At 40.3% G+C, this 16,571-nt stretch overlaps 1 protein-coding gene across 1 annotated transcript in view; it reads left to right on the forward strand.

Moving 5' to 3' along the window:
• Positions 1-888: 888 nt before the first annotated feature.
• Positions 889-16,571, forward strand: part of LOC121527357 (contactin-associated protein-like 2) — a 282,121-nt gene continuing 266,438 nt past the window's right edge. Inside the window, exon 1 of the mRNA XM_041814293.1 lies at positions 889-982. Coding sequence (XP_041670227.1) covers positions 889-982 — 94 coding nt within the window. The remainder of the gene's footprint in view (positions 983-16,571) is intronic.

Consider the following 16,571-nt stretch of genomic DNA (forward strand, 5'->3'; position numbering starts at 1 on the left):
GCATTTTCTCTTTTAACCACATGACTTTAAAACAGCTCTTGTGGTTTCTATAGCACTTTGTAAATGGTGTTAAAGTTTAAGGATAAACTTTAAATTAAAATGAGATAATTTATGTATTTTTGGTATGTGTTAATATAAATAACTAGCCTAAGTGTTTATGTGCAGTGGAAGAGATTGCATCTCCACAAATAACCTCTGATATATTCTGCTAAACTCCACTAAAGACGCCCAATAAACAGCAACAAGGAGTCTCACTAGAGCCACCTATCCACGACCTTGGACTGGCAGATTTCTTCAAACAAGGTATGAACGAGTTTTTCAGCATTCGAACAAAACACCTTATCTGTATTCATGGCTAGCATCACTCAGGGGGGGCACTGCCAAGCTTTAAGTAACGGTAGAGAGAGAGGGAAAGAGAGTGTTCAGTTCAGCACCATGGACAGCGCACGTGGCGCAGCTGAGAGAAACCAGTTAACTGCATTTGGAGCTGCACAGTCATGCCCCCCTGAACTCCTGGAGACTCAGCCCTACAGTCACATCCAGTCAGTTTAGATCTGTGCAGGTGGGGAGAGACGCTTTTGGTGGAGAATCACTTAAAAAGGAAGAAAGATCGCTGCAACAGAGGAGCGTTTTGCTCGCAACCAGAAGGCAGCCTGTCATGGTGCGATCAATGCGCATGTCTTTATAGGAGAGAGAGAGAAAGTGAGAGAGACGCACGTGAGGACAGAGAGAGAGTGAGAGCGCGAAAGAGGGAGTCCGTGCAGCCTGGCTCCCCTTGCCAGTCCTCCGCTGAGAGGAAAGTGTGACGGACTGACTTGCCCTCCTTCCTCCCTGCTGCTTCACTTTTACTCCCTCTCCCGTCGTGCTACATCCACACCGGCCGTGAACATGCACCTGCACCGTCCTGCTCGTGGATTTTCGTTGTTGTCGTTGTGGATTTTCTGCCATGTCAGCGGTGTGCACGGAGCTTTGCCAACAACCCGTAAGTGTTGCTTTGTTTTTCTTTTACACGTGTCCCCCAGCGATAAGGGAGTGACTCTGGATGTAGGTGGGGAGGCAGACCAAGCCTGTGAGGCATGGAGGGTATCCACGGAGGAGTCAGCTGATGGCTCAGAAGTCGATATGAGGAAAGAGAGCGAGAGCGGTTTATCTTGTAAGTCTAGACCTGCACTTGTTAACTGTTCAGCATTGCTGGTCTTTAGATTTCAGTCTGGCTGATTTGGTCTGTTGTTTCCAGGGAGTCTAGATAGAGCTGGGTTATTAACATCCACTTGACTTTGGTGGACTACTCTTTTTTGAGACTACTCTTTTTTCATGGTTTTGAGGTTTTGATTGTTTACATTGTCTATGCAACTTGGTGCGTAATTTGTCTCTCCAATTTTGGAAGTCGGGGCTTCAACTTTTATTCTTGAAAACAGATAAAGTTTTCAAACTTAGCCGAGATCATGCCACTTATTCACAACTTAGATGTCCTCTTTGAAACTTGAAAACTTGAAACAGTGTCATGTTTGATGGTTAAACCTGTCTGATTTATCTAAGAATATTTCTATCAAAGATTTAGGGAGGTAGACCGTTTTTGGTGCCCATTACTTTGTCCCATTCATATATAAAGGCATTCCCTCAGTTCCTCGAGGACTTAAGACTTGCACGCGCTGTCACTGGTCCTATCCATCTTAAACAGCACTGCTCAGTTCAGTCCTGTGTTGTCTTCCACGCCTGGTTTGGTGTTCTTCCGGTGTCTCTGACAGTGACTGAACCGGTGTGACTGATTCCATGGTCCTTTCTGGGGCTCCTCGGGTCCCACATGAACTTGTCTGGGGAGCCGCCTCATTTATCATCACATAGACAGGCAGACAACGGAGAGACAGCACCGCGGGCTTTTTGCGCGTGCGCGTCTCTGCGCGTAAATGTGTGAATGGGCATTTTAGTGAGTGGTGGAGAGGGAAGAGGACTAAGAGGAGAAGAGCAGAGCTGTGTTTTTATTTTATAAGGTCCACAGAAACGACCGTTTATACGTTATACTTTATTGATCCCTTTATGGAAATCCTCAGTCTCATTGCTGCTGTCAGTTAGCAGGAGTGGTGAACATGGCCTTGTGTAGGGAGTTACAAAAACAGGTTTAAAAGGAGTGTAAGCTTGCCAAGCACAGCTATGAGAAAAAGTTGAGTGTTTGCTTCTTTCCTTCTAATAATTCTCGCCCTGCATGAGAGGGAGTAAAATCTGAGTATGAAATCCAAGAAATGCCCAGTGTCTCCTGATGGAAAGCCAGACCTAAAGGTTTCAAATGACCTAAATTATTATTTTCAATCATTTTGAATATTCATGATTTTAGCATGATTTTTAGATATGTTGCTCTTTGGTAGGTCAGTGAGCACACTAAAGAGGGCAGGGTCCAGAAGCTTCTCTGGGATGCTAAAGAAGGAATACGTCCAGGTCTCCATGGCATTGCTGATTCTTAAAAAATGTGCCACGGGATGAGCAAATATTTTTGGCTTCGTTTTTGACTTTTTGCTCCATCTTTAGAGTTCTTTGCCCATGGAAAGATTCTGTAATTGTTCCTGTGCCAAAAAGCAGTGCTCAATGATGCCAGGCCCATTACAATTATGTTTTAAAGTTTTACACTGAATTCTCAGATTACTGTTATTGAGTAGTTTTTTTCATCTGCCTGTACTTGTTTGGGTACATTTTAAAATCAGCACTTGTACTTTTACCTCTGCTTCGTAAAGTTGTACTTTTACTTGAGTATGTAGTGAGAGAATAATTCCAGATCACAACCCAAAACAGCAGAAACTGGAGTGTTTGTACCTCAGGGTTAAACATTTAAAAGTTTGTTTTAACTCCATTCTGAGTGAAAATGTCTCCACTGTTGGAGTTAGGGGCCATGTTGGTTCACCGGTGTAAGTTTAACTCGGTAAAGAGTCACTTGATTTAAGCTCCGCCCACTGTGATTTTAAATCTGGGAGGAAGTGAGGGGGAGTTCCTCGTTGTGCTCTTGGGCGGAGTGTTAGGTTGGGTTCTTCTGGTTATGTTTCTAGTAGACTGTTGTTTTTTGAATGTGAGACACATTTGCACCATGAGTGAAGTTATCCGCTAAGTCAGAGCTCCTGCCTGTGACGAGGTTTTCCTAGAGGACCCATAGTGGATTTTCTTAGTATGAACTGACCTGCTATGAGGTTGACTCTCTGCTTTGTTCTTTCCAGAGAAAACCCACTTTGCCACTGGTTCTCAAGAGATACTGCAGCTCTGTCCTATTACAAAATATGTAAGACTTTTAAAAGTGTAGTTTAACCAAACAACATAAACACTTCTAAAGTGTTATATGAGCTGAATGAGCACAGCTCATTGGGCTGTGTATTTAACCTTATTATAGAGGAGTGACTTTACCTGAACAACCTGGTTGGAGATCTAAAGAACGTATTTTAACGTACAACTCCTCAATAACTACTCAGTACTTTAGGTGAACTTTAAATTAAATACTTTTAACTTTTATACAAGTAAATTTTAATCAGAGTAACTTTATGATAGTCTTGTATTTCCACCTCTGATTCCTACCCTGTATATCCAATGTAACCGAAAAAACTAAAAAAAGTAAGATTCCTTAAAAGCGTTGGAACGAATAACCGCGATAATAGGGAAATAGCTTCACAGTTTAGTCTTTTTCAAATACATGCACGTATTTTTTTTTTTTATATGTACCATAAATATTTCTGCATAGAAATAAACATTTACATTGATTACAATAGTAACCAATAAATATTTAAAAACCTTTTAACTGTTAAATCATGTGTTGAATATGAGCAAGGCCATATCAGCTTTTCAGAGGGAAGAAAGATTTGCTTGTTTTTTTACTTGTCAGTTATTACAGTTTGGACAATATTATTGCTTTTTATAAGTTAGTTATTTTGTCTGATAAGGAAACGGTCATACACATTGACATTTGAGAGTCTGATTCTTATCTGGTCCAGAACTGAATGGGCTCTTTTGGCCCCCTCAAAACCACCTCATGCTTTCACTAAGGTTTGATAGAATTCCTGGAAGTAGATTTTCTGAATGACAGAGAAATGTAAATCAAAATGCACAGAAAAAGTGCATATTTAACAACAATTTAAATTAAACTCTACAACACAAGAGAAGACGGTGGATCAGAGGTTGTGTGAGAGAGAAAGCTGATAAGATCACCAGTTCCAGTTCCTGAGCTTAGATCTGAGTGCTGACTTTATCCCTCCTCTGGGGCTCGATGTGAAACACTTGGGTGAACAGACAACATCTTTGTGTCCAATGGTCTGAAAAAGATAAACCTTTCCCTCCTACAAACACAGTCAGACTAAAAGTCAATTTTCTGTTTGACCCATTGACTGTAGAAAGTCTCCTTTATGAATGAAAGTGCCTATCATACTGTAGGTTATTTTTCTGTGCATTTGTATATTAATTTTTTTTTTTTTTAAACTTGAAAGTTTATTCCCTCATTGATTCTGAAGACTGTGACTTCCCTCAAAGTCAGCTGAAGTGGCCACCTGTGTCTGGTTTCACCAACCTTTCTGCAAAAACTCTTAACATTCTATCCCAAAACACAAGATCAGATCATCGCATCACTTGGTCGCTGGTCTTCCTGGCTAGCCATTTCAACAACCTGTCCAACATCAGAAAGCTCTCATACATCTATCAGTTTTTCTGGTGCTGTTTTACAGAGTTTAAAGTCTGCCGCCTCTCTCTGCTATAATCTTGATTACTTCATTCAACCCCCTTCACTCCCTAGACCCTGACCTTCATCCCTTGACCCTTACCCCCTCCTTCCTTGACCCCTACCTTCATCCTCCATGCTGACCCTCAACCGCTAATCCCTCAGGCCTTACACTCCTCGAGTCTTACCTTCATCATTTCATCCCTCAACCATGACCCCAGTCTTTCAACCTTCACCTTCATCCTACCCTTCACCCTAGCTCCAACCCCTCTACCCCCCAGCCCAACCTTCATCATTCAATCCTTGACCCTGACCCCCATTGAAATAAGTCAGTTTTTAAATGATGATTTGATTTATTAAAGGAAAAAAGCCATCCAAACCTACCTGGTCCTATGTGAAACAGTCACCTAAACCTAACCACTGCCTGTGCCACCCTTGGGAATTTTGGCCCACTCTGTTTCACAGAATACTTTTCATCCAGCCACATTGGAGAGTTTTCCTGCATGAACAGCCTATTTAAGGTCATGCCATAGCATCTCAATCAGATCTAAGAATGGTCTCTGGTCATGCCATAAGGCATATTTACTTAATAGAAAACACTGGCTGTATGCTTCAAAGATACGTTCACGCTTTGATTCTGACAATGAGGCTTTAATTTTTAAATGTTTACCCTCCTCTTTGCATAATTTTCATCTACAATTTTTTTAAAAACTAGAAATCAAAAAACTGAATCTGCTGAAAAGGGTAGATGAGGGAAAAGAAGCCTCTGTCCTTAATAAATGGGTATGCTAATGCAAACCTTTTGAGCATGGCCCACTCTTTTTTCTTCTTGTATTGGTCCACTGCAGCTGACATAGATTGAAGCCAAAACATCACTCTGCATCTTTTCACTGTCATACAGCTTTGACTTTTTCCTGCTCCATCAGTGTATGAATATCTCAGCCCACCAAAACATGAATTCATAGCTGTTTCTAAGGCACAAATGCTTGACCCCTGACCCACTGCTTCCTTAAAAGCACTAAGCACAAGAAATATGAAGAGCTTCATTACGTAGCAGCACATGGTAAAAGATGTGGCTGACAGGGAACGACTTCCAAATTCTAATGAATACATTTTCTTACTACTAAAATTGACAGCGTGTCTGTCTGCTCAGATTTTTGACAAAATCCTAAAATGTTGTGCTGAGTCATCATTTTTGGACTTCCTGTATAACACATTAGTTCAGGCTGATGTAAGGTGAGCCTATTGCATCACTTCCTCTTTGCGCAGTTGCTTTGTCGCTGTGTTTCTCGTAGCATCAATCAAGCTAAAAACAATTGTTCGCTCTGTTCTTCTAATCAGTGCTGTTTTACAGCTGTTATGTGTTTAGACGTACGTAAAGTTAACAGCAAGCACTCTCACTGTTTAGCAGCTGTTCTTTTAGCCTCCCTTTCCCCTTTGATTGCATCTTAGCGTAGCCTAGCTTAGCTTTAGCTTAGCTCTTAGCCTAGCGATGGCTTCTCCCTCTGCCTCTCCTGCTTTCTCTTAACCGGTGTGCCAGATGTTTAGTTTTCCCCTGACCTCCTTAACCGATAATGGTACTTGTGTTCGATGGGTAACTGCACGAAGAAAGTATAGCTGTAAGACGAAGACCCACTTGGCTCACCGCCAACTGCTTCACATTTCTAACTGATTTTCCCCACTTAGCGACACACCTGCTGAGAATTCAAGTCTAGTTATTGGTGACTCGATAGTGACAAAGGTGAAGTTAGAGATGACAGCAGGGATAGTAAGGTGTAAACCTTGGACCAGACCGTTATCATTCATGCAGGCACAAATGAGTCCTGACTGTGTCAGTAGGAAGTTACTAAGATTAAAGTGGAGTCATTCTGTTCTTTTGCAAAAACGTCGTTGGACTCCTTAGTGTTCTCTGGCCCCATTCCCAGTATGACCAGTGATGATGTATTTAGCCATGTCATCCTTTAACCGCTAGCTGTCTAGGTGGTGTCTTGTAAACGGTGTTAGCTTCATAGACAAGTGGAAAAGCCTGGTCTGAGAGGTAGGAACAGCATTCATACCTCTTTGGATGGTGTGCTTTTATCTAGAAATTTAGCTGATTACTCCAGTGTGGATAAAAAGGGTCCGAGCATCAACCTTGGAGCAAGGACCCTACTGAAACTGATGGAATTCTTCTTTTAATTTTTCCAGCCCTTTCTGGCTTCTTTTGCAGGACTTAACCGACTCAAAAACTCACTAAACTTTACAGAAACTTGTCCCCCATTGGAAATTCTTGGAAAAGAACTACAGCAGATAAAGGTCACATTTTGGCATTTTTAACCAATTAAGAAGTTTCCAATTTTAATGCATCAATTTAAATTAAAGGTAGAAAGCTTTTACTGTAGCAAAACTAAGCTATAATGGTCACACTGAAGTGACTTTCTGCAGATTTCCGTTGCCATTCTTTTGACCCCAAGCATGAAAGACGTCTCTTTTCAAGAAATGCTTGTCACAGTGCCATGACTTCTTTTGTTTTCTATCCTTTGTCACAATTATACTCAGAATGCTGTCTCAGTCCCCTTTAAGAATGGAAAATTTGTCTATAAAGAAATGCAGGACTATCTATGTTACAGCTCCACTGATACAAATGTGCACTGACAGGTATTGCTGTGTAAATCCCTTAACATCATCAGTAATATAACATGCAAACACACTCCCACACACGCAGCCCACATCATGCAGCTCAAAAATGAGCTTTGTCCCCCCTGTGCCCTTCTTATATATGACTGCAACAGACTTTGCTTGCATTAATTACAAACTGAAGGCATAAGTGGCTAAAAAGTGAAGGTGCAAAATTGGGTGGATTTAAATCTGGAGATACAGTAATGGGCTTTTCCCACTAGCAGTGTCTGTCTATATATGTGTGGATGGGTGAATTCTAGGATCTGAAAGTTATTCTAGTGGAATGTGTTCTCATTAGGACCTGTCAAGATCTGTCCACCTCATTAGACGAGTATCTCTGAGATGGAGAGTGGGCTGTCATGATAGGAGGAGGAAAAGAGAGAGGGACAGTTAGAGGAGGAGGCAGCGTTTATCACCGTAGAGAGTGACGGATGAGGAGAGACAGCTCGAGGGAAGACGGTCAGGAGGCGAGGATTCTCTCTGACACTTTGTCATTCAATATTACTGTCGTTGTTAGAATCTGAAGCTGCATCAGAGTGCAAAAGTTATGTAAGTCAGTGAAGCAGGCTGTCACCTAACATTGCACTCCCTTTGGTAATACCTGGCTTTTTTAGAGCTTGACTGATCATATCACAGTCTGTGTGCTTGCTTTGTCAGATGATGGGAATATGCACTTAAACTCTACTTACTGTGCGTTATTATCATTCAGCGTAGGCTATAGTGTGAACAGAAAAGTGTCAGGGATGCAGAATAGGAAGAAGAAACAAGTGCAATGAATAAATACATAGATGGATAAAAGAGTAAACAAGTCAAACAGATTTTCTATAACATTAAATGAACTTAAAATCTAAAAGATTCCAATACTTAGAACTTCACTTTTTGCTGTAAATTTCCATATCATAAATCCATACAGACTCATAAGAATAGCCCAGTCAGCACTGTGTGTTTAATGAGAAATTTGTTGAGGATGGTAGGAAGTAAATGTCTCTATGCACTGGTGACTAAAATACCCAAGAAGTTTTAGATGGCTGAGATGACTAAAAGGAGATACTTAATCATGCTGCAAGACTGCAGAACTATATTTTTATAAAGGCTTTGTTCTAAGATAAAGATCCAAATCAAGTCAGCATGTGTGAGAGCATCTCTGAATCCTCATGACGGGGCCCTCCTGCAGGATCCTTATGCAATACTATGCAGAACTTTTATACATGTTTGGGCCAAAAACTGAGGTTGCAGTAAGGCATAGACATGGAGGGTAAGCTGTAAGCTGCTTGAGGGCAGGATTGACACAACCCTGGTCATGCTCTGGATGTTTTGGTAATACCTGGCTTTTTTAGAGCTTGACTGATCATATCAAAGTCTGTGTGCTTGCTTTGCATTTACCAGGGGCATGGGAAAATAATATGTTGAAAAAAAATAATAATGTTCACACCTTTTAGGAGTAAGAATGGCCTAGGGTACCGACTGGGCAGGTAGTAGGGTTGCCATGAGTCCATTGTTGTGCTGTGGATGTCCCAAGGGCCCAAAAACTGGGCGTATTAATAGTGAAAGACCCAGACGGAAGATATTGCATTGAGCTTGGCCATGGCTGCTGAGCAATACACGTGTGTTGACGTGTCAGGCTTTTCTCTGGCCATCCCCTCCCCCCTCTCAATCGGGCATATCAGGCCCCAGGATGAATCCTGTGCGCCCTACATGCCAAAAATTTATGAGTAGCCCTGACAATCAGGCTCCATGTTTATGGGCAGGGCCTTATTCATTACATGCAATAAAAAGGGACATAGTTAAAAGGATGCTTTGTCAAGTTATAACTGGGGCCTATCAGCAACAGTGCACGCCCTGTCAATGGGCCAGCTATATTAATTAGCACCATCAGTTTCACCCTTGGCATGTAGTCATGTTAAATTAACCAGGCTTGCATTCTTTGGCATCCGGAGTTCTATAACCCAGTGAAAACCTCTGCGAACTCAAAAGAAAAGACATGAAAGATGGTTTCCCATCACTGTACAGAATAGAATTAAAATTTATTACATTATCAAATAAACTCAGTAAATCTGTCCAGGGTTAACTGTGCCAGTATAGAGCACAGTTAAACAGTTGAAAATCCTGCCAGTGAGTTTGACCCTCATCGTCTGGGTTATATCAACAGTGAGAGTAAAAGAGGACAGTGTTTTGTCATTTGTTAAGCTCTGTCCTGTGCGAGAAAGGCCATCAATGTGTTGTTTTGTGTCCAGCATCCAACAAGAGAACACAACTCCTCACTGGCAACCCACCCTCAAACCTGCCAGTCATCTCCTGTGTTCTGGTCCAGCTGCAGCTAGATACTGAATCCAAGGCACCGTCACCGTGCCAACCATTTATAATCAGGAGCTTCTCTTCAGATTGTCTAAACTTCATTCAAAAGTGTTTATTACATTCATCATCTATGGAACATGACAAAGAATCTATAGAAGTGGATTAGAGCACCAGTGCTGAAGTCTTTCTTTTAACGGTTATCGATTAAAAGGACATTACAATATTTATAAATTGCTGATCCTTCCGTCAGTCTTTATAAGTCATAGATTTGCTGGTTGGCGTTTTGTTGAGCTCTGCAGCAGTTTAAGACGTCGTAGCTTGGAAAGTCATTTTTGGCACTGAGCAGACAGTGAACTTGACCCCCAGTGAATTTGTCTGCAAAATTCTCCATTGTATCATCTCATGATGAATCTTTTAAATGATGCTAGATAGAGAGAAAACATGGCTTTACCTTGGATATAAATCAGATATTCTGAGCCATATACTGATGTATGGATTTATCACATATTTAAAAATATTGCATTAGAAGCTATTTTTAGGTTTTTATGTTTCAAAAATTTGCCATCATGAATTTGCCATCATGATCACTGAAGTAATCTCATATTGCAGATTGTAAAATGTCTCATTCAATAACTCTCCAAACATGCACTTGCACTTTTACTCAAAACCCCCTTGGACCCTGTGTACACATATGAGGACATTCTATCTTGTCTTTCCTACAACATAACAATGATTTAAGCTAACAGAGTTTTAGGATCATTGTCTAGAATATCCTTTGAAGTTTAAGCAATATGCTTGGAATGTTAGGAGAAGTTGCAATGACATTTTTATGAATTTCCATGGAAATTTTAATGATTTTTATACATAATTTGGAGAGTTTCATTGAAAGTTGTTGGGGAAAATTTCTTTTTTTATTTTTCATTGTGGTATTTTCATGGCAATCTGGGAATTGTGTTGAGATATGTAGGGGGGATTTGTATTGAAATAAATAAATATTAAGTAAATATTGTTAATGTAATAAGATTTGAGGGGAGACTTCTAGGAAAATGCTTTAAAATGTTCAGGAATTTACTTGTGTTTTTAAGGAAAACATTTTTTAGTGTTTAGACTTCATGATAAAGTTTCATAGAAATATTTTGAGAACATCTGAAGAAATCTTTGGGCAACTTTTTTATGGGACACTTTCTAATTATGGTCATGAATCTTCAGAGAATTATTGGGCAATTTCTTTGAAATTTTAGGACATTTTTTAAAAGGAAAATTTTCAACAGATGCAAAACTTTTAGTAGAAATTTTATTGATGCTTGGCCTTCACACATCATTGTGGTCTATAATTAAAATAATTACTCCCAAAACATATGCTTAAAAACCTATCCAGAGATGTATTTTCTGCAGAAACGGGACCTTTCAGAGATTTGTGGACACCAGTTTTGGTCGTAACTATTTTCTGTTCAAAGGCAATACAGACCTTTTAAACTTAGCAGGCCCTACTGATCCCACATGAGAAGTTTGCATCCCTCTCTGTGAGTTTATTTTTCAATATTTAGCATTTAATCTGCACACGCCTGATGGTGAGTATTACAGTTCTGGAGATTACACAGTTAAAAACAATGCACAACTGCTTTAGTCTGTTCATTGATGTTGATTCCAAACTTTGTCTTTTGGTTTCCATCTCTCTGTCTCTTAGTGTGCAGTAGAAAGCATACACATTCTAAATGTATGTTGAAATGCATAAATTATCAACTTTGTGCATGTGCTCGTACACATTTCCCTCATCGTCATTATAGAAGCTGGAAATCTAACCACCCGCCCCGGTGAAAAAGGACATTATGTCACAACTTAGACAAATTTTATCACTCACAGCTTTTGCATTCAGTTTGATTTTTAAGCTGCATGACTCTGAGGAAATCCAGCAAACCGGAATGGGAACAAACTGTAACTGGACAAGAATTTTGTGTCCCCTTTGTTTGAATAATGAGAGAAATCATTTTGTATGTGCAAAATAAAAGCTTTCATGCTTCCATGAGTGCAGTTGTATATTGTGTGCTCCCATTTGTGTGGAGGTCTGAGCCTTGAGAAGGCAGTGGTTAAAATTCTCTACCCCTACATTGCAAAAGGTAAGGAAATTAGTGTTTGTTAAATTATGTCTTTGTTATGACAATACTTCTTTTCAACAAATCTTATACTGTTGGAAAGCCTGTTTATGTCCCTGTTACATGGAGCCACAATTGTAAGGAACATGCATTTGTGGGATGAGCAGCAGAGCTGAGTATGTGGGTCGCGCCCATTACAAATTTGCCATATTTTTCTGCAAATGTCAAACAGCTGATTCTCTCATTGACTCTTGTTTGGTGAATTGGATCATTGGAGCCTGAATAAACAAGGCGTATTGGCAATTTAACAATTGATTAATGTAACAACATGACAATGTGAGGTTTAATTTCAAGCCCAGCTCAGGTTTCCTTACCTCAGCTGCACAAACTCGCCTCAGTACTGTCCTTGGAAGTTGTGATTTTCCCAATAAATAAATGAGCTACAGGAACCCAAACTTGTTTCTTTGTATCAAATGGTAAGCACATTTCTTTCTGCTGTTGAAATGTGTATTTTAACATGAAGCCTAATGGGGATCATGTGTTCTTGAACCAAGCCCATATGGACACTTGAGGGACTTCAGTCTTTGCGTTTAGTTTTAGGCTTCATTAAAAACAAACAAGCTTTCCAGGATGTTAACACAAGTTAGTGTGTGGTGTTGGTGTTTGCAAGTGTTGGTGTATGGCCTAGTGACCTTTAAGGAAGAATTGACGCGAGTGTTTGAATTTGGATTCTGTGTTTAAAAAACTATGTGTGCAAAAGCAGAAAATTTGAGGGCTGAGGTTGAATGTGCACTTGGTCAGTTAGCTCTGGTTCATGGTTTTGTTACAGTGTGAGCCCAGATTAGTCAGACAGGGGTCACTGCTTCCTCTTTTACCTTCTTTCACCTGCCTTCACCGTTACTTTCTTTCTTTTTTTTTTTACTCTATCTTTTTCTTTCCTCCTACTTTTCTACTTCTCTCATTTCTGTTTCATTCCTCAGATTGATTTATTCTCTTGGCTCTTACCTACTTACTCCTTCTTCCTGTTTCTTTTTCTTGTCCTGTCACTTTTCATATCAGCATCTAACTTTGCTTAACCACTCTAACACTATATTTATTCTCAGAGTGTCTCTATACAGCTGTAATGGTACTGCTTTTAAACTTACTGGAAAATACTGTCCTTTCACCACCTCCGTCTGATCAAACTGTCTGCTAATATGCTCCTCGAAAATAATTCCAGCTAATTCTGCCCTTGCTTAAGAGGTCAAAAACAAACTAATTTATCTTATTGAGTTCATTGACAATAAACTCAATTTAGCAGCTCAGCTAATTAATTTAGAATGTTTCTTAATTCCTTGTTAAACGGTTCACTAATGATTGCACATCATTGAAATTCACCCTGTGTGTCTCATTTCTACAGAGAGATCCTACATGTTAATAACTGGGGATTAGTTTTAATATCATGACTTAATAAAAGCTAATGTTGTCTGCGGGCATCTCTATCAGCTGTCTAGTGATGAAATGATGATGGCCGACATGGAGGGGATTACTGCACAGCCGATCACAGATCAGTTTCACATCTGTCATCTGTGTCTGGAATGGACAGGGATGCTGAGCAAGAACAGGGCAGAAAAACACATGGACACAAGAATAAGCAGATGGACAGGAAACATTACATTTGATTTATTCATGAGCTACTCAGCAGGCACACTGTCATGCTCCTGTATTTCTGACACTGAAGTATTGGATAGAATGTTTCCATGCTGTATGACTATCTCTGCAGGTTTTTCCATGTGTTTGTTTGAGCAGCACATCCCTTCTCACACATGCAGCACAAGCCCTACTCTCTTTTACAAAGTGGGCAGTATTGATTGGTTTTGAGAATGCATGAGAGGTGATGCACTTTGGCATTCTGTGAAGGATGTTGTGCAAAGTGTTGCCCTTAAAGCTCAGTGAGGGGTCGGACTCTGTGGATGTGAAGATGTACAATCAGGTGTGTAGTCAACTCTGGTGTTGGTTTCCTGCCAGAACATTGCACTAGCAAGTTGATTAAAAAAGTTCAAGTTACTGTTTTTAATTTGCATTATATGTATATTCCTGTTTCATTTAAGTTTGATTTATTTATTAAATAGAAAATGCACTTTTTAAATGATTTCATTTATTAAGGAAAAGCTATCCAAACCTACTTAATCCTATGTGAAAAGTTACCACACAAACATCTGATTAATGTTAAACCTTTTAAATCAAGAAATATTTTAAACAGAACCTGTCTGACAAAGTGAAGTAGGCTACAAGATCTCACGAAACAACACTTTATGCTGCCATCAAAAGAAATTCAAGAACAGATGAGAAACCGTCATTGACATCTAACATCTGAAAAGGGTTACAAAGTCATTTCTGAGGCTTTGAGACTCCAGAGAACTATGGTGAGAGCCATTATCCACAAATGGAGAAAACTTGGAACAGTGGTAGGCCTTCCCAAGAGTGGCCATCCTACCAAAATGACTCTAAGAGTGCAACGACAACTCATCCAGGAAGTCACAAAAAACCCAGAACAACATCTAAAGACCTGCAGGCCTCAACCGACTCACTTGAGGTCAGAGTTCATGATTCAACAATCAGAAAGACACTGGGAAAAATGGCATCATGGGAGAGTTCAAAGGCCAAAACCACAGCTGACAAAAACGAACACAAAGGCTCGTCTCATGTTTGACTCACGTCAACAGAAGGTGTGTCCCCCATTGCATGTGGAATCAAACTGACTGCATTTCATGAAAAGAACATCAGACCAACAGTCAAACATGGTGGTGGCTGTTTGATGGTCTGGGGCTGCTTCAGGATCTGGACGACCTGCCATCGATGATGGAACCATCATATTCTGTTCTCTACCAGAAAATCCTGAAGGAGAATGTCCAGCAAGCAGTTTGTGACCTCAAACTCAAGCACACTTGGGTTATGCAGCAGGACAATGATACAAAAAACATCAGAAATCCACCTCTGAGTGGTTTAAAAAAAAGAAACAGAAGGTTTTTGGCGTGGTCTAGTCAAAGTCTGGACTTAAATCTTAAATAGACCATGCATGCTGGAAAACCCTCCGATGTGGTTGAGTTAAGAAAATACTGCCAAGAAGAATGGGCCAACATTCCTCCGCAGTGATATGAAAGACTCATTGCGAGTTATCACTTGCAGTAGTTGCTGACAAGGGTGGTACAACCAGTTATTTGGTTTAGGGAGCAGGTTGTCACATAGGACCAGGCAGGTTTTGATGTCTTTTTGTCTTCTTGACCGCAAAAACAAATATCAGGCAATCACTTTATGCGTCTACCATGTATGGAAACATAAACAGAGAAAACTGTACAAACCACTTGAATATCTCAGCCAAAAGAGGTGTTTGTGGGAGAGAGGACCAGAGGACAAGGGCAGAGGAAGTGTTGTGTTTAGTCAGCAGAGTGTGTCAGCCTACTAATGGATGGATTCTCTGAATGGGATCCAAAGCCATTAGCAACTTGGACACTTTTAAAGGGTGCTAATGGGTGATCCTGTGAAACCATGCTAATGTAATCTAAGTGTGCGGGTTTGTTTGTGTGTTATTTACCTCTGGGCATGTGTGTGGCTGTGTGTCGGCATAATGCATCTATTAAGACCAGACTTTTGTAGTGTGTTTTGCTGCAGCTGTGACTAGATGAATAGGTAATCTAAGTATAATTGCAGCTTATAGAGGTATTTAATTGCAGCTTTTATTAAATCACTAAGCCAGTTTTACAAGGATTCAGTCATATAAGTGTTTATCATATTTCACTCAGCATATACCCTGATGCAATTCCTGACTGTACAGCTGAAAAAAAAATAATATAAATTATTATATCATATTATATTATAAATTATTATATTACATTATATTATGTTATATTATATTATGTGTTATGCCCCCGGTCTAGGGGAACCTAGACACAACATGATGTTGCCCCAGACTCCATCCACTCCCAAGAAAGCCAGCTGGAAAACTTCTCAACAGTTAAACACAAGTTTATTTTGCTAACCCAGAGCAAAACCCACAGAAAAAAAGATTTCCCCAAGTAACAGAATTTCTGATTACCAAAACTAAATACCAAACAGTGGTTTTCAAATCTCAGTTAATGCAGAAGGGTTAACACTCTAAACAGCACACAATTTAAATCTAAGCAAAAGGTTGGCTTCTACATCATTGTTAAACAACTGAACACTAATTATAAAAACTCTGAAACTTTAACAATTTAAGTATGTATCGGCTGAATTTCTAAAGCTCAAAAAGTAACAGTAAAGTTTTGGGTGCTACTACTAAATGCTACTCACTAACTGGTCACACATATACACAACACACAAGGCTACAAATCACAAGCTGCTTTGTTGGCAGCGGCTGGAGCAGAAGAGAGAGAGCAGGTTGCAGCAGCAGGTATTCTCTGAGGGACTCTCTGGAGTGCCTCAGGTGGCAGCAATCCCTGCAGCAGCCAATCAGCCTCAGCACTAGGACCTGCAGCAATCTTGGTAGCAGCCAATCAGCCTCAGCACCAGGACCTAATCACACTCACCCATTCACACCTCAGATGCAACACAGACACTCAATGACACAGCTAGGCTCAATCCCAAATGGCCCCCCACACACCACCCCTTCACTACCAAGTCGCACTCCAAATGAAGTCACACTCGTAGCTGTGGAGGGCTCTTTAATTGAAGGGGGAGGGTATAAATATGACGGGCAGGAATGGGAGGCCCTCTTCACTTCACCGGAAAACGGAAGACCTTGTCGCCATGGCAACAGAAAGACGCCCCCGTGTATGGCTGTTACGCTGTGGCACAGATTGCGACTCGCTAGGATTGCTGCCTTT

This window comes from Cheilinus undulatus, linkage group 19, assembly GCF_018320785.1.
Source record: "Cheilinus undulatus linkage group 19, ASM1832078v1, whole genome shotgun sequence".
Lineage (NCBI taxonomy): Eukaryota > Metazoa > Chordata > Actinopteri > Labriformes > Labridae > Cheilinus > Cheilinus undulatus.